Raw genomic sequence first — 21,796 nt, 5'->3', positions numbered from 1 at the left:
TAATGATGAGAGTGTGAATACTTTCCCTCTAAGATTAGAGATGAAACAAGGATGTCCTGTTATTACTCTTATTCAGTATCATAATGGAAGTCCTATCTAGTGCAAGATAAACAATAACAAGCCATACAGATAGGAAAAGGATAAATAAAAATTATATTTTTTTTGCATAAGAAGTGGTTGTCTATGTAGAAAACCTCAAAGAATCTATAAGAAAACCTCTTGGAACTAATAAACAAGTATAATTAATTGTTTTGCTATATATAAGCAGTAAACAACTAGAATTAGAAATTTAAAAAGGCAAAAACATTTACAAGTGCACAAAAAATGAAATACTTAGATATACATCTAACAAAATACATAGCAGATCCATTTGTGGAAAACTGCAAAACATTTATCAAAGAGCATGTAAATATATTCCCTGTTTTGAATTGGTAGACTCACTATTATAAGATGTCAGTGATTTCTAACTTGATCTACAGATAATTCAATCCCAATAAAAATCCCATCAACTTTTTTATAGCAATCAACAAATGGAGTCTAACATCTATATGAAGTTGTCCTAGAGCAGCCAGCACAATGTCGAAAAACTAAACCACATTTGAAGATTCACATTACTGTATTTCAAGACTTAAAGTTACAGTAGTCAAGAAAGCATAGTATTGGTGAAAGAATAAACAAATAGGTCATTAGAACATAGAACTGAAAGTGCAGAAATAGACACACGCACAAATATAGTCAAGTAACTTATGACAAAGGAGCAAAGACAAGTAAGTGAAAAAAGAGTAATTTTTTTCACCGCATAGTGCTAGAAAATTTGGATGTCTGTATGGGAAAAAAATGAACTTGGACAGATACCTCATACCTTACACAAAAATTAATTCAAAATCTATTATAGATCTAAATGTAAAATGCAAAACTTCTAGAATAGAAAATCTGTGACTTTGGGTGTTGTGATGAATTTTAGATACAAAACCAAACACCCAATCTATAGAAGAAAAAAACGGATAAATTGGACTTGATTCAAATGAAAAAGTTTTGCTCTGTTAAGGGAATGGAAAAACAAGCCACAAACTGAGAGAAAATATTTGCAAATAACATATCTGATAAATGACTTGTATCTGAATGTACGAAGAACTCTTAAAGCTCAACAACAATAAAACAAGCAGCCAGTAGTAGTTTGAATGGTGTCTCTAAAAAGATATATCCATTTGCTAACCCCTGGAACCTGTGAATATGAACTTATTTGGAAAAAGCCTTTGCAAATGTAATTAAATTAAGGATCTCAAGATGTGATGATCCTGGATTTAGGGCATGCCTGCTATTCAAGAAGGAAGACAGAGGGAGAATTGAGACAAAGACCTGCAGAAGGGAAGGCCATGTAAAGACAGGGGTGGAAACAGAGATTGGAGCAAGGCATTTACAAGCTTAGGAACACCAAGAATTGCTGAGTAGCTACCAAGAAGGTAGGAGAAAAGCATGGAATGGGTTCTCTCTCAGAGCCTCCGAAAGGAACCAACCCTTCTAAGGATGGCTTGGTTTCAGACTTCTGACCTCCATTACTGTGAAAGGTACATTTCTTTTGTTTATTACAGTTACCCTAGGGAAATAATACACAACCCTATGTTTAAAGTGAGCAAAAGATCTAAACAGATATTTCTTAAAAGAAGATATACAGATGGCAAAGAGGCATATGAAAGGATGCACAACGTAATTAGGCATTAAGGAAATGCTAGTTAAAACAATTAGTTACCAGTACACACCTATTAAAAAAACTAAAATACCAATTGCTAGTGAGGATGCAACTGAATCTCTCATACACTGATGCTGAAAATGTAAAACAGTGCAGCCATATTGGAAAGTTTGGCAGTTTCTTACAAAGTTAAACATAATCTTATCACATGATCTAGAAATTATGCTCCTACATATTTATCCAACTCATTTGAAAGCTTATGTCAACACAAGTAACTGCACGTAAATACTTACAGCAGCATTATTCACCATCACCGAAAACTAAGCTGTCTTTAATAAGTGAGTGAATAAATAATCTGTGATACATACATACTTCAGAATACTATTCAGCAATAAAAAGTAATAAACTATCAATTCATGAGATAACATAGATGAGTCTTAAATGCATGTTACTAAGTAAAAGAAGCCAGTGACAAAATGCCACATACTATTTGATTCCATTTGTATGTCATTCTGGAAAAGATAGACCTATAGAGACAAAAGACAGATCAGTAGTTTCTAGGGTTTGTGTTTTTTTTTGTCTTTTGGTGGGAGTAGTGTTTGAGAATGTGAAGCCCAGGGGATTTTTTTTTAGGATGGTGGAACTGTCTTGTAATTGTAGATATGGGACACTATGCATTTTTCAAATCCCAGAGAACATTACAGCAGAAAGAGCGAAGCTTAATGTATGCAAATAAAAAATAAATTCAGAGATTTAGGCATCCCAGGATGGAAAGCAGAGTGGGACCAAAAAGTCTAGCTGTATTACAAATACATGAAATAACATCAAAGGAAAGGATGGGGAAAAAGAGGTACTCACCTAAGTAACTTTGGAAATGAATGGATACTATAAGATTAAAGAAAAATGGAACTATATACAGATACTCTGTTCTAATTGGTAAAGATTTTTCTCAGTAGGGTATGGGCTAATAATCTGAAATCAATATACATGTATACTAGGACCAAATACTTAAGCACATGGATGGTAGATAGTTGGAGCCAATTTTACCATAAAGGTAAGCAAAGGGGGAAAGCTAGAATGAATCATGTGATACTAGATTAGAATTGGAGACATCAGTATGACTCTTGTTTAGCTTAATATAGATACAGATGCACAAATATAGGAATAATTATAGATGCTTGTGCATTCATGGGTTAGGACACAGGCATTTTCCAAGCTCCATCTTCTGAGAGGGCTTAGAAACAACAAGACCCCAGTAGCAATGGAGCAATTTGAGCAGGAAAATAAATAACCTAATACTGGATTATAACCTATGGAATAAAATGAATATCCATAAGTTTATACTGCTATAAATAAATGACTGAATAAATAAATCAGGGAGAATAGGCAAACCCTATGTAGAGAATAATTCCAAATCAATAATTATATAGCTATTCCACCCTGAAGGAGGTAGAGCATAACTCCTCATCCCTTAAATATAGGCTGAACATAGTAACTTCTTTCCTTTGTGTGGAGAGGAGGGGGGAAGAGTAATTTGGCATAAACTACCTTAGGTAGGTAACCAAAATGATATCATCAGTTGATAAGTCATGTTGATAGTATGTGCTTTTGATAAAATGTAATGAAAATGGCACTTTACTTTTAAGGCCTTCCTCCCAAGAACTCATAGTGCCAGTCTAATCATGAGAAAAACATCAAACACATCCCAGCTGACGGACGTTCTACGAAATACCTGACCAAAGTCCCCCTGCCTCAAACAGTCAAGGTCATCAAAAATAAGGAAAGTCTGAGAAAGTGTCATAATCTAGAAGAGCCTAGGAAAAATGATGACTGAGTGCAATGTGGTGTCATGGATGGAATCCTGGTCCAAAGGAAAGATATTAAGGACAAGATAAGAGAAATCTGAATGAAATGTGGACTTTAGTTAATAATACTGTATTGATACTGGTTCATGAGTTGTTATAAATGCATTATATTAATATAGTATACTAACAGTAGGGGAGAGGGAGTGCTGGGTATAAGGGAACCCTCTGTACTAACTTTGTACTTTTCTGTAAATATAAACTTTAAAATACATAAGTTTATTTTAAAATAGGTTATTTTAAGTAAACATAAATACTGCAAGTTATGATATACTTAACCAGTGTCGACCGATGTCCAGTTCTCCCATTCAGCCACCCCTTCCTGTGGCCTCCTAGGACTGACAAGATGGCAGGGCTCTGTGGAGACCCCTCTGTCTAGTGTGCGTGGTTCCTTTAGACGTCAGAGTCCTCTTTACTTCTGTTAGCACATGGCTTCCTCCCTCTGCTGGCCTGAGGCCAGTACCCTGTTTCTGTATTCTCAGTGCCCAGAGTCCCAACAGTTCAGAAGGTGATCCTGAATCAGGTGATCCTTGCCCCGGCCTAGCTGGTGTGGGCGGTCCTCTCAAACATCAGACTGGGTCTTTCATTTATCTCCTGGCAGAGCCTGGACTCCTCTTGTATCTGCTGACCTGATGCCCCCACACTCATACTTAGTCTTAATTACTCTGCGATACCAAAGGTGGAAGGAAAAGGAAGCTCCTGGAGACCCCTGCATAGGACCTCCCAGAGCTGACAGCATAGGTGGGGCTCTGAGCTGGAACCTCTGTATTAGAGGAGGAAATAACCTCAGTCCTCATTCAGGTTTCTAACCTTGACTCAGAGGGCCCTAGGACTCCCTCCCCTGCTGAACTGAGTCAGCCAGCCTTAAACCAAATTCCTCACCTCTACACTAGCACACTGCCTGAGTTTCAAGAGGGTGCAGTAAAGGGATGCCTGCGCTGAACAGCCACGCCCAACACTCCCAAGGCTGACACCAGGTAGACTCTGTGCAGGGCCATCTGTTCTGGGGTGGGCAGTTCCTCCAGACTTGCCTCCTGCCCTTCATCTTTACTTCTTTTAGGGCCTGAGATTCTCCTCTCTGGAGCCTGAGGTTGACAGTCTGGTCCAATGACATCACCTTTCATTGAAAGGTAGTAAAATTTACTACAGATCATGTGAAAATGTTGAGAATAGCTGATACTGAATTTTAAAATATTTTTAATTCAATCAAGCCAGCGTTATTACAATAATAAAGAGCTTTAGACACCACATATCACCATTGACTCCAGTCAGTTCAAGAAGGAACCACACCATCTGCAATGTTTCTGTCCACCCATTCTGTAAAATGTTTATACACCTGGGACCAGCCCTCTACCCTAGGGAGTATCTGTTGGCAGCACATACCACCAAACAGAGCCACAGGACATTTGTACTATGGCTGCAAAGAACTCAGGAACTGAGAGAGGCATTCTAAGGTGGGGATAGCATTTAGATCCTGTTTTAATGATCTAGCTCAAATTTAAATGCTGGAAGGACCTGTACACAGGAGAAGAAATAGCCTTCTCCATCAGGCATTAAGACAGCTCTCGACCCTGGTACACTGGCAAGGATGCACAGAACCACCAGAGTAGTTAAGAGAAGTAGGTTGCTCAGAATTCATTAATATTATCACTGGGTGATGCAGGGGATCCAGCTATACTCTGCCTGACAGGGGGCAAGGGGGGTTCTAAGGGAGGGAAGGATATCAGACATGCCTCTGGTCCTTTAATCCAATAGATCTGCCCACTCAGATTTCTCTGCAGCTTCAGGCTGGTAATGATTCATAGATTCCCCAAGCGTTTTCATGGGGGTTGTCCAGGACCCCCTGAGATTCCATACCTTTCCTTCTTCTGGTCTCTTTTCCACTATATGCTAAATTCTAAATTCAGAACCCTGATTGCCAGCCTGCCCTGGGCTATCTGGATTTGGAGTTAGTATGTGGTCTTTCTCAAGGACTCCGGAAATTTCATTACCCACCAGGCCTCCTGGTGCTCTTCACCAGCTGAGGGTATCCTGTCTAGACTATTCCCTGAGACCTAGTCATTCTGACCAAATCCTTGCTTCTTAAAGTAAATGGAAAAAATCTTATTGGCATAGAGATTTAAAACACAATATAGATATATGATCCCAATACTTTAGATATCTTGCCAAACTCTTGCTTTGTTATGGATGAGGAATTAATGAGGAATTAAATTTTGAATAACATATTTAGAAAACATGGAAATACAAAATAAAATATTAGTGAGATTATATTTTCACAGAAATGATTGATCAGTCTTTAAAACATCAAAATGCCTATATATAAGTTTAGGATATTCACATCATTAATATGTAAGAATATAAATTGGCACAGCATTATTGAAACAGGATATCAACAATTTCATACAAATTTACAATTATCACATTATTTCTGCTTTAACCCGACGATCACTTCTGTGTCTTTCAGAAAACATCCACGTATGCCCAGTAATTTATGTTTAATGATATTGATATCAGTTCTATTAGTTGTAGCAACCAATGGAAAACAACCTGTGTGTCCATCAGGAGGAGAATTGTTGAATTAATTGTGACACATAGACGTTAGAGATGTTAGGAGTAGTTAAAAGACATGGGTCTATATGTGCCCTCATGGAAAGATCCTGCATTCATTTCATTAAATATAAGAGCAAGAGCCAAACAATATAATCTTTACCCATGTATGTTTTTAAAAAAAACCCTCACATTGTATTTTTCTAGTATATCCATGTAAGAAAAAACCCAGAATATATTTTAACATATATAATATTTTAAAGTTGTGGTTACTTCTGAGGGCTGAATTCTGGAGGAGAAGTAAGGAACAGGATTTATGCTATATCTCTATTTTTAGAGTTTTTTACCATCAAGAATATATGGAGTATTTATTTTGTGGTTAGTATATTCGAGTAAGACTAATAACAGAAATAGTAGCTCTGTGTTGTTCAGATAAAGTAAACTGCTAGTAGATGTAAGAGAAGAAGCCTGAAATCTGAATGACTTAATACTACAGAAGTTCACTTTTTATGCACATAAAATCTGACATGGATAGGTGGGGTCTCTGCTGTCAAGTGACCCAGATATCCAGGCTGCTTCTATCATGTGACTCCACGTCTCAACGCAGGCTCTGCATGTTTACTGCTGAATTGAGCAGATAGGATGGAGATATCGTACTGATTCCCAGATGTCTCGGTCTGGAAATCACATTGTTGCTGTTCATATTTCAGTGGCAAGGGTAGTCACAAAACACTTTCTAATACAATTGAACTGGACAATATAGTATTCCCCCTTCATGGCCAGGAAGGAGAGCAAGGCATGATGGATATGAGCCTCCCCATAAAAGTTACAGGGTAGGTAATCAGTGAAGTACAGAACACAATTTGGGATGACAAAAGCCCTCTTCATTGTGGGAGAAGTTTCTGGGAAGGCCAAAATTGTCTTGCAAGACTCCAAATTTTTCTAGTGCCTACTTTGTGACAGGTGTTTTCAAATACACAATCAAACCAGTTTCTTAAAGGACACTATAAATCTCAGCAGGAAGGGCTCACCCTTCTTCACTCTAGCACTTTTCTACACTGACCTTTCCAATAACCTCTACAATCTCAATACACTGAGAATCTTCTTTTGCTGCATGGTCAAATCACAGTTTGTGAGTCTGTGCTGCCCACCACGTGATGAACATGCCTGACCATCTGTACAGGTGTCTTTAGGCACACTGAAGAACCAGAATTTCCCTCTGGGGCAGAAACAGGAGTTAGGAGAATGGTGGCCAGTTTGTTTTTCTGTTCTTATCAAAGCTGGCATGTCTGCCATGGAGACATTCTCTACATTGGTGGTAGGCTGAATAATTGCTCCAGGTGAAGATATACACACCCTGTGTCTGAAGCCTGTAAATGTGTGATGTTACATGGCCAAAGGCACTTAGCAGATGCAGCAAGGTTGTGAAACTGACTTTTAAGTAAAAATATTATACTGGATTATCTGGGTGGGCCCAATCTAACCATGTGAGGCCTTAGGTGCAGAGAAGTTTCTCTGGCTGGGGGCAAAAGAGAGATTCAGCAAAAGAGGGAGTTGGAGAGATGCCAAGCATGAGCAGGATTCAGCGTTTAATGGCTGATTCAAAATGCATGGGCCCAGATGCAAGGACTGGACAGAGGCCTGGAGAAACTATGTCAGCTGCAGCTGACAGCAAGAAGAGAGGGCCTCAGTATTACTACTGGAAAAAACTGGATTCTGCCAACAGCCTGAATGTTGCTGGAAGAAGAATCTTCCCAGAAGTCATGATGAGAAGCCTTCCAGCTGAAAGTTTGACTTGGGCCTGTGAAACCCAGAATGGAGAAATAAGCAGCAGCAACTTGGGTTTCTCACCCAATGATAAGTGCAATAATAAATGTATGTTGTTGTAAACTGCTGAATTTGTGGTCATTTGTTATGGCAGCTGTAGAATACTAACACAGCCTTCTGGAAGGTCTATTGGTTTATTAGAATCCAACCTCGGCAGATGGCTGCTACACAGTAATTTCCTCGGTCCTTCCTCATCTACCACTGAGGAGGGAGGCTTTAGTTCTTGGCTACTTAGTTAAGCTCACTCATCAGTGTACGGCTTCAACGGCCAATCTCACATAAGCCACCAGATTAAATTCTCTTTTCTTTCTAACTGGATGTGCTTTCTAAAATCTCCTCTCTAACTTCAGGGTTCTCCTTCCAGAACCAGTGGATCCTGTGCCAAATCAGACTCTGCTCACAAACCAATTTGAAAAACTGAGCGTGTGGTGGAAGCAGCCAGAGCAGATGAGCAGATGTCTAAACATCACTGTCAAGGTAAACAACCATGTGCACGGGGCTGTCATTATCAGAGGGGTCCCATGCTGAGGGTGGGACAGACAGAGGATGTCTGCAGGGGCTGGGAATGCTGTAAGTCAGGGGAAAGGCTGGTGCTTCCGGGCTTCCTGTTCCACTGGGAGCAGAGTGCAGCCGTATGACCGGGAAGCTGGGCAGCAGGTCAGGATCCAGATTTGTACATGAGGGCACACTGGGGAAGACCCAGGGGAAGAGTGAGGTGATTGGGAAAGTGCTGTGTCTGGTCCCATGTACCAGCACTGGGCAGCTCAGCTCTAAAAGAACCCTGTGGAAAGGGGCAGGTGCGCCTTAGGCAAATACAGCCCACAGACGGTCCCCAGGTAGTGGTGAGTGAATTCTCATTTCACTCTATTAATACACGTGCATTTAGTACAGTGGCTGCAGGTGACTTCTTTTTATTTCCTGGGAGTAGTGAAAAGAGAAATGAATTTAAAGACAGAAGGTCAGCCTCATTGACCTGGGAGGAGTGGGGCAGTGTGGGCTTTAGAAGAGTCAGACCAGGTCTCCAGTTCCAGCTCTGTCACTTACAAGCCAAGTGAGCTTGGAAAAATTGCAAAGTTCTGTGAGCCTCTGATTCTTTATCTGTGAAATGGGTTTCATAAGGAGTCCTCTTGGCTCACATATATCTTGCAATTAGGAATGTTGGAATGGAGCTAACTTCAACAAGATAGGGCACAGTGTCGGGCATGTATTTGGTTTTGATAAAATTCATTATTACTATTATTTTTACCCTAAAATCTACCAGACTCCTCTCTGGCAATTTTTTTCAATCCAGGAAATGTCACAGAATTCATAGCTCCCTAGATATGGCACAATAAATCAGTCAACGTGTTGTTTAGAAAGTTAAACTATGTTACTTGCTGTATAACTTTTTTGAGGATATGTTCTTTTTTGTCAGTGTGGGGGAATCTTCCCCAGTTTGATGCAACTCAGAACTCCTGAAATTTGTGTCAAAGTCTAGTTCCATGCCTCTACTACGTCTGCCTTTCTATCCCAAACACTTGTATTTGCCATTATTTCACCTCCATCACAAATCTAATACTAGCTCAGTTTGCCAAATTATATTGTAGATAACCTAATTCAAATGCCCATTTAATGGATACGCGATGTCTCTCCAAGCCGAGGGCAGTCATTGCCAGCACAGTGGCTCTTGAGCATCCCCGCTCCTATGAGTATTACACTTATTTCTCAGGCATTCCCTTGTCATGATGTGTACATGTCACCTATTTTGTGGACTGTGTTCTCCTACACTGGGACAAGAGCACAGGCCTCCTTCCATTCCTGCCCCAGGTGGAGATTTCTCTACTTCATCCATGATCTTAAAGTAAGTGTTAAATGCAGTTTTCCATTCCAGGCTATAGCCTCTCAATCTGAGACATACCATCTAAATGTCTAACTGCTGTTCACCACTCAAACTCATCTGACCCACCATGCAGCTTAACTGAAATGACCTCACACTGGAGGACTTGCAGTTTCCCAAGGTCTCAAACCCCCTTGCCACAGGGCATTTGCATGTGACTGCTCAGACCTAAAACCCTCAAGTCCTCACAACATCTTTTGACTTGTCCTTTTGGTCATAGGGAGTATCTCAGGATGTGTTCCTTACATCACAGCTGCTCTGAGACTTTGAAATTCTATGAGTAGGGACAATTCCTATGCATCTTAGCATTCCCAGTACTAACACGGAGCTTCACAAAGACTATATGCACAATTACTGTTGGAGAAAAAAATGGGCCACTGAGAAAGAGGCCTAATTAATTATAGTATAATTCCTCTAACATTCTTAAATAAGCTAAATATATCCAGGTGTGTATATAAGATATATATGTAATGTTACAACAGAACAGACACTTAAAAGTAATAAATGAAACCAAGAATTTACCATATTTTATTTATTTCTTCATTTTTTCATCCCTACTGTCACACTGCTGAATTTTTTCACACTTCTAAGGAAAAGCCTCATCTACTGCCATGTTATCTTGTTCCAAATCACTAAATAAGATAGCATTTTTCCAATTTTATGAAATAATGAAACTCTTAAATCTCATTCAGATCAATACATTTTTGAGAAATATCACTCGTAAAGTTGGATTATGAAGCTACTTAAACTTTCTATTAAAAGGAACAATATTCTTAAAAACTACCTAACTTACCACATAGAACAGAGACACAAATATGGTATACGCTGTGTTGTCGCCAGCCCCACCTGACTTTCTACTATTTAAAACATGGACTTCTCTTTGTAACAGCAAAGTGAAGACTCTGCCTCAGATGTTATGAGGGGTGGGCGGAGCTGCTGGCACGGCCCTGGAGCACATGCTGGCGACGGCCCTGGTGCGTGCCCTGGCCCTGGCAGGAGTGCCGGGCCTGGCTGTGGCTCTGCCTCGGACCCTCTCTTTGTCATCTCACAAAGCCCCTTCATAATGCTGTGAGAAGGCAGTGGGGGTGCTACCCTTGATCTTGGCCAGTAACTCTAGGGCTTTCCTCTTGCTGGTTTTGGCGCGGGCTTTCAGGCCCCCACAGGAACTCATAGGTCAGGGTATCGCTGTCGGGCATCTGGCGGTACTCCAGGTGCTTTTGCTTCACCCAGTCTTTGGTGATGAGCTTCTTTGGCTCCCCATAAATGAAGTGCTTTCTCCCCTCATATAGCCCCAGCATATTCAATATTTGCCAGACTTGCTCCTCAGTGGCACAGCTGCCCTTCATGAAGATCACACCCAGCATAGTCATCAACGCGCCAGTCTTGGGAACCCCTCTGTCATCACTCAGCTCTGCGCTGGGACTTAGATCCACTTTTTTCACGAGGACACAGGTGCTCCTGTTGGGATCCACTTCCTTCATGTCGAGGCCAAAGACCAGCTCCAGGTGCGCAGAAGCTCTCTTGAGGATCTCACAGAAGTGATTCTCATGCATTTGGATCACATGTCTCAGCATATCTTCTTTGGTAATGGGCTCTTTCATTTCATACTTGTACAGCAGGTAGTACACCAACATAGTGACCTTCTGGTCTAGAGGGCCTCTGTGGAAGGGCTCAGTGGCAGACTGGGCCTGGGAAGACCTTGGCCTTTCCTCCTCTTGGTTGTTGGCACCTTCTTTTGATCTTACGGATGACACAGCTGCAGCAGCAGTGGCAGTGGGGGTGGCTCTCTGAGGACCTTGGGGATGGCTGTGTAACCCAGCAGCAGGCCAGCTCGTGACAGGAAGAGAATAGGAGGGGCAGAACTCTTCTCCCACTGCTGCAGCAGCCTGAGCACCTGCCAGATCCTCAGGCTCTTCTTCGGCCTGGTGGTGTTTATCACAGGCATGGAGTTTACTCTTCTGACCCCGGGGCATGATGACTTTAGACAATGGCAGCTGGTAGGTGGACAGGTGACTCGGAGACCTAAAAGAGAGAGGAGGAGTTGGCCTCCTTAAACAGGGAGATACAGCCTCGGCTCCATCAAGGGCCGCCTCCGCAGGTTTCTTGGCGGGCGCAGCTCTAGGAAGCCACAAGGGCCCTATTCTCTGATTTGCCTCTGCCCTAGGGCCCTTTGGCAATAACTGAGGTGTGCCTTAGCTCCTGTCTACCAGATCTGCTTGGGGCTCCCTGGGAGCTTAGAGCAATAGCTCTGTTCTGAGTTAGGGAGTACTTAATTTCACATTAAAGGTCATCACTTCACTTTTGGCAGGACCTGGGGTCCCTGTGCTCTATTGTTCTGATGCTGAACCCTCATGTCAAAGCCCTCATCACTTCCACTGAGTAGAACTTCATCTTATCACACCTGTCTGGAGATGCATAAGGAAGAAAGGGCAGGCAGAGCTCTGGGGGGCCCTCTCTATCCTGGGGTACTTAGGGGTCTCAGTCCTCAGTGCTCTCACTTTCACTTCCGGTAGGGCCTGGGACTCCTCCCTTTGCTGATATAAGACCTTTTCCCTCAGAGCAAGGCCCTCAAATCCTTGAAAGCCTTGAGGAGGAAATTAGGGAGGCCTCAGTCTAGCATATCTGCCCCAGGTACCCTCAATGCCAATGGCATGGATGGAACTCTTTGTAACCTTCACTGTTCTAAGGCGGGTGGTCCCCTCAGACCTTGCTCAGGGTCCTCACATTGACTGCCTTCGGAAAAGCTTGCATTCCCTCCTTTTAATGACATGAGGCTGCCTTCTCAGGCTGCACTTCATTTTCCTGAGACTGCCCAAGGACAATGTGAGGGGTGCCCCAGAATCACACCCTTACCTGAGGCCTCCCAGCACTGTTAGCAGGCGTGGGGCTTTGTGAGTCACCCTTTGTTGGGAGGGGGTGTCTCCCTGAGACCTCATTCAGTGTCCTCAGGGGCAGGGGCTGGGAGCTCCTCCCACTCCTGACTTGGTGCAGTCTGCCTCCCACTCACTTCCCCTGAGACTCCTGAGAAGAAGTCAGGGAGCCTTACTTACATCAATGCAACCTAACCCGTGGCCTCTCAAACCAAAATATGGGTAGGGCACCGTGAGGCCCCCTTATGTTCTGGGGTGGGTGGTTCCATCAGACCTTGTTTGGGTTCTCGTCTTTCCTCCTGTTAGGGCCTGGGACCTGTCCCTCCTTTGGTCCGAAGCTCACATCCTAGTTGATGCCCTCACCTGCCTCACTCCCCTCTGGGGAAATTTAGAAGATTGGAGGTCGCTAAGTCAGATAATTCCTGTCTGGGTTCCATCAGGGTTGATAGCAGAGGCAGAGGCAGGACTCTGAAGTGGCTGCTCCCTTCACACCTAACTCAGGGTGCTTATCTTAATCCCAGGCATGGCCTAGAGCTCCTTCCAACCTGACTGGCTGCCATCTGTTCACATCAAAACTGTTTCATTCCTCAGACACCAGAGGCTGAAGTCTGGGTGTGTCACATCTTTAATTCCCACCTGGAACTTCCCTAGACAGACAGCAGGGGTGGGGTGCTGTGAAGGCCCCCTTTGTTCTGGGGTGGGTGTTTACTTCAGATTTCAGTTACAGTCCTTGCCCTTATTCCCATCAGCGCCCGGGACTGTCCCTCTGCTGGTCTGAAGATCACACCCTGGTCCGAAGCGCTCACCCCCACCCGCCATAGGGAACTTGGAAGGTTCTCAGAGATTGCCAAATCACACAAATCCTGCTTGGGTTCTATTAAGGCTGATAACAGGGGAGTGACTCTCTGGGAGCCTCTCCACTCTGGCATGAGCAGTAGCCTCACACCTGACTCGGGGTCCTTACGTTAATTTCAGGCAGAGCCCAGAGCTCCCCCCTCAGTGTACATGACACCATTCCCCTCAGACCAATGCCTTCACTTCCCTGAGATCCCAAAGCAGATATGACAGTGCACCACTTCTAGCCAGCTTTGCCTGGGGTCTCCCAGGGCTGACACAGGCCTGGGGTTCTGGAGGGTCGATTTTGTTCTGGGGTTAGGGGATTCCTTTGGAACTCATGTAGGGCTTTTTCTGTTTTGTGTTTTGTTTTTGTTCTTAACCCAGGCTGGTTCTGTGTATCTAAGTGGTCTTAAACCAAGGCCCTCCCCATGTTGCTCTCCAGTTGCCAAAGGGTAAAGTAAAGGGGCTTTTCCAAGCCTCGCTTACCAGGTCTCCCAGAGCTGACACAGGAACAGGCCACTGTGCCTCCATCTGTTCTGAGGTGATTAGTTCCTTCAGGATTCAGACAGAGTGCTCACCTCCACTTCTGTTAGTGCCTGGGAACACACTCTCTGTGGTCCTGGAGCCAACACCCAGGTCCAAATGCCCTCCAATTCCTGAGTCCCTAGAGGGGAAATTAGAGGGCAGTACTTCAGGCAATCCTTGCACAGAGCCTGCGGGGCTGAAAGCAGGGGTAAGGCTCTGTGGGGTCTACGCTCTCCTGGGGTGGGGGTCTCCTCAAATGCAATCAAGGACCTCAGCTAAACTCCAGGTAGAGACAGGAACTCATAGCTCTGCTTACCTGATGCTGCACACCTCAGATCAAAGTGTTCACTTCCCAGAGACACCAGAGATAGAATTCAGGGAAAGCCATTTCCAGCCACCCCTTTCTAGAGATTCCCGAGGTTGACAACAGGGATGGGGCTCGTGTGTGGTGGCACCTTGTGGTCTGGGATGAGTAGTTTCCTCTGTCCTCACTCATGTCCTCACCTTTACTTCTGTTAGAGCCTGGAATTCCTCCCTCTGCTGGCCTCAGTCTAACAGGCTGTCTACTGTTCTCACTTCTATTTTTTACGTTTTAATAACTTGACTACAGATCGGATGACTGTGGGATGGCTACCACAGACATTATTTTTTTTCAGTTTAATTCAATCAGGTTGAAGTTATTACAATAAAAACGATGCAGCTTTGGACTCCAAATATATCTGTAACCCCCAGCCAACTTAACAAGGAACTATACCAACCATAATGGTTCTCCATCCACCCTGCGAATGTTTGAATTATGGGCCAGCCCCCTACTCTAGTCAGTATCTGATAGCAACATAGACCACCAAACACAGCCAAAGGACGTCCACACTCTGGTGTGGTAAGAAGTCAGCAACCATGGGAGGCAATCTGAGTGGGTGGTAATATCAGGATTGTTTTGCGAGACATGTACATACTCAGCCCTTTACTCCTAGAGTCGCTGAGGTAACTAACCTCAGCATATTGCACCTGCACCCCCCTTTCCACCTGCACCCCCCTTTCCACCACTCTTTGGTAACACTTGCCCTATTCTAACATCCTGAGTCACCAACCAGTCCCACCCACTTGCACAGCCTCAGCCTCAGCCTTAGTGGTAGGAGGGCCTCATATACAGGGGAAGAAATGGCCTTCTCCATCAGGCATCAAGACTGCTCACAGCTCTGGTGCCCTGGTAAGGATGTATGGAACCATTAGAGTAGTGAAGAGACGTAGCTCCCAGATTCCATCAGTAACATCACTTGGTGGAGCCAGCTATGCTCTGCCTGACAGTGGGCAGGGGGCTTTGTAAGGGAGGAAGGGCTACCAGGCATACCACTGGCCCTTTCATCCAATAGATATGCCTACTCCTATCACTCTACAACTTCAGGCTGGTACTGATGAATTAGAGATTCCCTAGCTTATCCAAGTAAATGGTCCAGTACCTCCACCAGATTCTCTACCTTCCCTCCTTCTGGTATCTTTTCTACCATTTCCTGAAGTCTGCATATCCCTGCCTTCCAGCTGCCCTGGGCTCTCTTGACTTGTGTTAATATGTGATCTCTGTCATAGATTCCAGAAATTGTTCTATAGCTCCCACCCCTGGTTCTCCTGCTGTTCCTCATTTGCTGATATTTTCCTGTCCAGGCCCGTTTCCTGGCAGCTGGTCATTCTGACACACCCTTGCTTTGCAAAGTAAAGGAAAAAGTCTAATGGACATATCAGAATTCTAAAGCATGCACCGAGAGGAATCCTGGTAATTAAGAGATCACTGTAGAAATATCACTTTATATGGGTGAAGGATTAAGTTAATTTTCTGTTCAGTCTATTTAGAAAATTGGGAAATACAAATTAAAGTAGCAGGGAAACAACACATTTTCATTCAAAAGTTTGACCAACATTTAAAAGGTTGATAAAATGCCAGAAAGCTTAATTTATTCACATACATAAATATGTGGGAAGATAATTTGGTACAACATTATTGGAACAGAATATCAGCGTTATTCATAAAAGTTTACTGTCATTGCACTCTTTCCATTTTAATCAAATTTCACTTCTCTACATCTTTTCTATAGAAAGCATGCACATTTGCTCGAGAATTGATGTTCAATGATGTTGATAACAGTTCTATTTACCATAGCAACAAACGGGAAACAACTTGTGTGTCCATCACAAGGGGAATAGTTAAATTAATTATGGCACATACACACTTTAGAATTCTTGGGAGTAGTTAAGAGTGGGGTGGGTCTATGTTTGACCTCATGGAAATATCCTGCATTCATCTTATTCAATAACAAGGGCAAGAGTCAGTAACAATATGCATGCCATTATATGTGTATTTTTAAAACTCACAGTGTATTTTTCTAGCACATGTATGTAAGAATAGGCCTGGAATAAATTTTAAAATTCTGCACACAATATTTTTTTAATGTGGTTACTCTGGGAAGGAATGGATTTTGGAAGAACATAGTAAGGAAGCAGAATTGTGATTTATTCCTATTGGAACTTTTTGGCAACAAGAATATCTGCTCTATTTCCTTTGTAATTAAAATATTTATATAAGGGTAACCACAGAAATAGTAGCTGTGTACTATTCAGCTAAAGTATTTATGCGGTACAATGGGAAAAGTTTGACTTCTGCATGGCTTAACATAACAAAATTGTATTTATCACTTACACTCATAACATCTGATCGGTGTTGGCAGGGGGATCTCCATTATCAGGTGACTCAGGAATCCAGGCTGCTTTCATCATGAGCTTCCACATCTCCCCACAGGCTCTCCATGTTTGCTGCTTAATGAAACAAGGACGTGGCATACTGGTTCTTTAATAACTTGGTCTGGAGGTGACAAGCATGCTTCTGCTCAGATTTCAGGGTCAAGAATTATTAAATGACCTTCCTAACTACAAGTGGAATGGCAGGTAATCTCCACATGAACCAAGAATGGAGAGCTAGACACAAAGCGATGAGCACTTGCAGATTTTCCTGTGAACTATTACTTAGCAGGTGCTCCCAAAACAACAACTATTATAATTTGGTATGACATTAGCCCTCTTCATTCCTGGAGGACTTTCTGAGAAGATCCTTTCTTTGCATTTCAGCAACTTTTTCTAATGCCTTTATGTGACAGGTATTTTCAACTACAGGATCACACCAACATTCAAAACGATCTGATACTTCTCAGCAGGGAGGGCTCACTCTTCTGTACTCTATAGCACTTTTCTGCACTGACCTTTCCAATAACGTCTACAATCTCAATACACTGGGAATCTTCTTTTGTTGCATGGTCAAATCACAGCTTCTGAGTATCTGCTAGCCACCTCCTGATGAACTTGCCTGAACCCTTGTACAGGTATCTTTGGGCACATTAAAAAAGATCTTCCTCCAGGGGTAAAAACAGGAGTCAGGAGAATGATGATGAATTGTTTTTCTTTTCTTATCAAAACTGGCATGTCTGCCAGGGTGACATTTTCTACTTTGGTAGTCGGATGAATAATTGCTCCATGAAAATGCCCATACTTACCCTGAAACTTGTGAATATGTTATGTTTCATAGCCAAAGGCACTTTGCAGATGTAATTAAAATTACAGAATAGGGAGATTATCCTGGAATATCTGGGTGGGCCCAATCTATTGACATGAGCCCTTACAAGCAGAGAACTTTCTCTACCTGGAGGTAAAAGAGATATGCTGCAGAAGGAGAAGTAGGAGAGTTTCCACAGCAAAAAAGACCCAGCATGCTGCTTCTGAAGTAGGACCCACATGCAAAAACTGGAGTGAGGCCTTAAGGAAGTATGGCAGCTCCAGCTAGCCATCATCAAGAAAACAGGGCTTCAGTTTTGTATCTGCAGAGAACTAATTGAATTTCTCATGAAACTGGATTTTGAGAGCAACCTGAATAAGAGTGGAATGCGGTTCTTCTCAGCACCTCTTATTAAGAACCCAGACTCGGACAGCTTGATTTGGGTTTTGTGTAACCCTGAGCAAAAATTCCAGCACAGCCTACCCATATTTCTTAGCTATAGAAATGTGAGATAATGAATGTGCATTGTTTTAAGTTCATTAACGTACGGCAATTTGTTTGTCAACAATAGAAAAATATTAGGTCCTCCTGAAAGGACATCCGAGTTTACAGGAATCCAGCGTCTGCCAAAAGTTACTATGCAATAATTTCCTCTGTCCTTCCTCATCTACCACTTAGGAGGGAGGTTTGGTTCTTGACCACTTAATCTTTCTCTCATCAGTTTATGGATTCAATGGCCAATCTCAAATAGATCACCAGATTAAACTGTACTAATCTGCTGTGCTTTCTAAAACCTCCTTTCTAACTTCAGGGTTATCTTTCCGGAACCAGTAGGCCCTGTGCCAATCAGACCTGCTCACAAGCCAAATTGTAAAAAATTGAGCACCTGGTGGAAGCAGCCAGAGCAGTCGAGCAGACGTCTAAACATCACTGTCAATGTTAACAACCACGTGCACGGGGCTATTGTGAGGGGTCCCATGGTGAGGGTGGGACAGGCAGGGGATGTCTGCAGGGGTTGGGAATGCTGTAAGTCAGGGGAAAGGCTGGTGATTTGCACATGAGGGCACACTGGGGAAGACCCAGGGGAAGAGCGGGTTGATTTTGCATAGTTATGGAACTGGTCCCAAGTACTGGTACTAGGACAGAGTCAGCTTGCAAGGAACTCTGGGGTTTAGAGACAGCAGGAGCCTAGGTGAATTAATCCCACAGACTATCCTGAAGTTTTTTTAAATTCTCATTTTCATCTTTATTGCAATTGTGGTTAGTACACTGGCAACAGGGTCCTTCATTCCAATGAGAGACATTGTGGAGTAGCAATGAATTAAGAGACAGAACATCAGTTTTATTCAAATGGAGCAGTGAGGGACCCTAAATGAATTCAGACCAGAGGTCTAATCCCAGTTCTGACACTTACGAGCCATGTGAAGTCAGGAAAATTACAAAGCCTTATGAGGCTTTTCTATGAAATGAACTTGATAAGCTCTGCATTGTAGGACCCCTGGGATATATGTGATGTGTAAGAGCACCTGGCCCAGTATCTGGCATATGAGTCTTTAACAATTTGCAGCTATTGCTATTATTATTTTGACCCCGGAACCTACTGAAATCTGCTCTCTGATTTTTTTTTAATCCAAGAATATCAGAGAATATGCAGCCGTCTGATACAGCACAACAAATTAGCCAATATGGTACTCAGCAAGGGAAACAAACTACTAAATTTTTGAGGATATGTTTATTCTGTGTGGTGGGGTCTTCTCCAATTGGATAGAACCTAAGGATCCTAGAATTTGTGTCAAGAATCAAGTCTTTTCATCCCTTCCAACTGCCCTTCCATCCGAACTGCCTCTATGTAATTTATTGCAGCCCCATTAAAGATCTACCCCTCACCTGATGTTTGCCAAATTACACACAAGACAACCTAATGTAGTGAACTTTTAATGTAGTGCACTCTATCTCTTGCAGGCCAGAGCACAGATTGCTAGCACAGTGGCTTCTGAGCACACCCATGTCATGTAAGCATCACCCTTATTTCTCAAACACCCTGGGGATGATGTGCATACAGCCTATAGTTCATGTGCTGTGCTCATCTGCACTGGGAGAAGGACACTGGGAAAGGTTGAAGGACACCTTCCGTTCTTATCCCAAGTGGTGAATTCTCTCTACTTTATCCACAACTCCAAAGCAACTGCTAGACGAGGTTTCCATTTCAGGCTTTAACCTGTCAACTCTGGACACACCTTCTGAGGTTCTGACCCCTGCCCACCACTCCCGCAGCCTCACCTGACCCAATGACTCACACCAAAGGACTTGCCATTTCCCAAGACCCAAAACACAGTTGCCCCAGGGCATCTACACTTGACTGCTCACATCTGGATCCTTCCATGTCTTCTCCTTTTTTTGAGTTGTTCTTAGGTGTATCTCACCCTTTTCCTTACTTGACAGCTGCTCCTAGATTCTAAAGTTTTATGGGCACGGTGGATCTGGTTTATCCTGACATTCCCAGTACCAGTGCAGAGCCTCCCAGAGAGTAGATAGTCAAGGAATGTTTTTGAAATAAATGAGACAGGGTGCAAGAAGTCTTATTTATTATAACTGATTCCACATTCTTGAATAAACTGAGCACATCCAAGTATATCCCTTTTACTTTTACAGAACAGACTAAAGGTGAGTAGAAAATACTATGTTATCTTATTCCATATAACTGAATTAGATGGTAAATTTCAAAATCTGTTCTATAAAACAATAAAACTCTGAAATGTCATAAACATCAATAACTGTGAGACTTATTCATAAACTTATATTCTGAGGCTTAGTTAAGCCTTGTATTAAAATGAGCAACATTTGGATAAATATCTCAGTTACTACATAGAACAGGAACACAAACATGCTATATACTCTGCTGTGTCCAGCCCCACTCTGACCTTCCATTAATTTAAACGTTAGCTGTTCTCTTCAAGCACATAGTAAATAACCTTCCTCAGTTTTCACTTGCGGCAGGAAAAGTGGCCGATGTGGCCCCAGAGCGCCTGCTGGCCCTGGCTGCAGCTCTGGCTTGAGCCCTCTGTTCCTCATCTTGCAAAGCCCCTTGATAACGGTATGGGTAGGCAGTAGGGATGGTACTGTGGATCTTGGCCACAAGCTCCAGCACTTTCATCTTGCTGGTTTCGGCATAGGCTCTCAGGTCCCACAAGAGCTCATAGCATGGGGGGCTGCTGCCGGGCACCTGGTGGTACTCCAGGTACTTTTCTTCCACCCAATCTTTGGTGATGAGCTTCCTGGGCTCCCCAAATATGGAAGTGCTCTTCCCAGCAAATAACCCCATCATGTTCAGCACTTCCCACACTTGCTCCTCAGTGGCACAGTTGCCATTCATGAAGATCACACCCAGGATAACCATCAGTAGGCCTGTCTTGGGCATACTGTCTTCACTCTGCATCCCATCACAGCTTGCTTCCAGTTTGTTCACGAGGACATAGGTGCCCCTGTTGGGATCCAGTTCCTTCATGTCGAGGCCAAAAATCAGCTCCAGGTGCGCAGAAGCTTTCTTCAGGACCTCACTTAAGTGATTCTTGTACTTTTGGATCACATTTTTCACCATATCTGCTTTGGTAATAGGCTCTTTCATTTGATACTTGTGCACCAGGTAGTACACCAACATAAAGACCGTCTGGTATAGAGGGTCTCTCTTCCACGGCTCAGTGGTATTCTGAGCCTGGGAGGAACATGGCTTTTCTTCCACTTGCTTCTTGGCACCTTCTCCAGATCCTGTGTTTGAAGCAGCTGCAGCAGTAGTGGTGGTGCTGTGGACACTCCCAGGCCCTTGAGGATTGCTGGACATTCCAGTGGCAGGTGAGCTCTTGGGAGCATCTTTGCAAAGAGGCAATGGAGGAGAAGAGGACTCTTCTTCCTCTGGTACAGTGGCCTGAGCACCCACCGGATCATTGGGCTCTTTTCGAGCCTGACAGCGTTTTTCACGAGCTCGAAGCTTACTTTAGTGACCCCGAGGCATGATGACTCTGGTCAGGGATGGTGGGTAAGAGTTTAAGAAAGATGGTAGATGATTCAGTGACCTGGAGGAAAGAGGATGACCTGGTGTAAACCCCTTTAGCAGGGATATACCACCTTAGGCTTTAGGGACAGCCATCTCTGCAAGTTTCCTAGAGGGCTGTGCTCTAGGAACTACTAGGCTCCTCCTCTCTCGTCGTCCTTTCTCCGAGGATTCTG

General features: G+C 43.3%; 1 protein-coding gene and 1 pseudogene across 1 annotated transcript; both read right to left on the bottom strand.

Moving 5' to 3' along the window:
• Positions 1 to 10,709: 10,709 nt before the first annotated feature.
• On the bottom strand, positions 10,710 to 11,775 carry LOC118928578 (melanoma-associated antigen B10-like). The gene is given in 2 exon segments (XM_036917943.2): positions 10,710 to 10,952; positions 10,954 to 11,775. Coding segments are annotated over 2 exon segments (1,065 nt in total).
• Positions 11,776 to 20,549: 8,774 nt separating this feature from the next.
• Positions 20,550 to 21,581, bottom strand: LOC118928577 (melanoma-associated antigen B10-like; annotated as a pseudogene).
• Positions 21,582 to 21,796: the final 215 nt, after the last annotated feature.

The sequence above is a fragment of the Manis pentadactyla genome, chromosome X (assembly GCF_030020395.1).
Source record: "Manis pentadactyla isolate mManPen7 chromosome X, mManPen7.hap1, whole genome shotgun sequence".
NCBI classification, from domain to species: domain Eukaryota; kingdom Metazoa; phylum Chordata; class Mammalia; order Pholidota; family Manidae; genus Manis; species Manis pentadactyla.
Note: the sequence above shows the minus strand (reverse complement) of the source record. Positions and strands in the feature narration are given on the sequence as shown.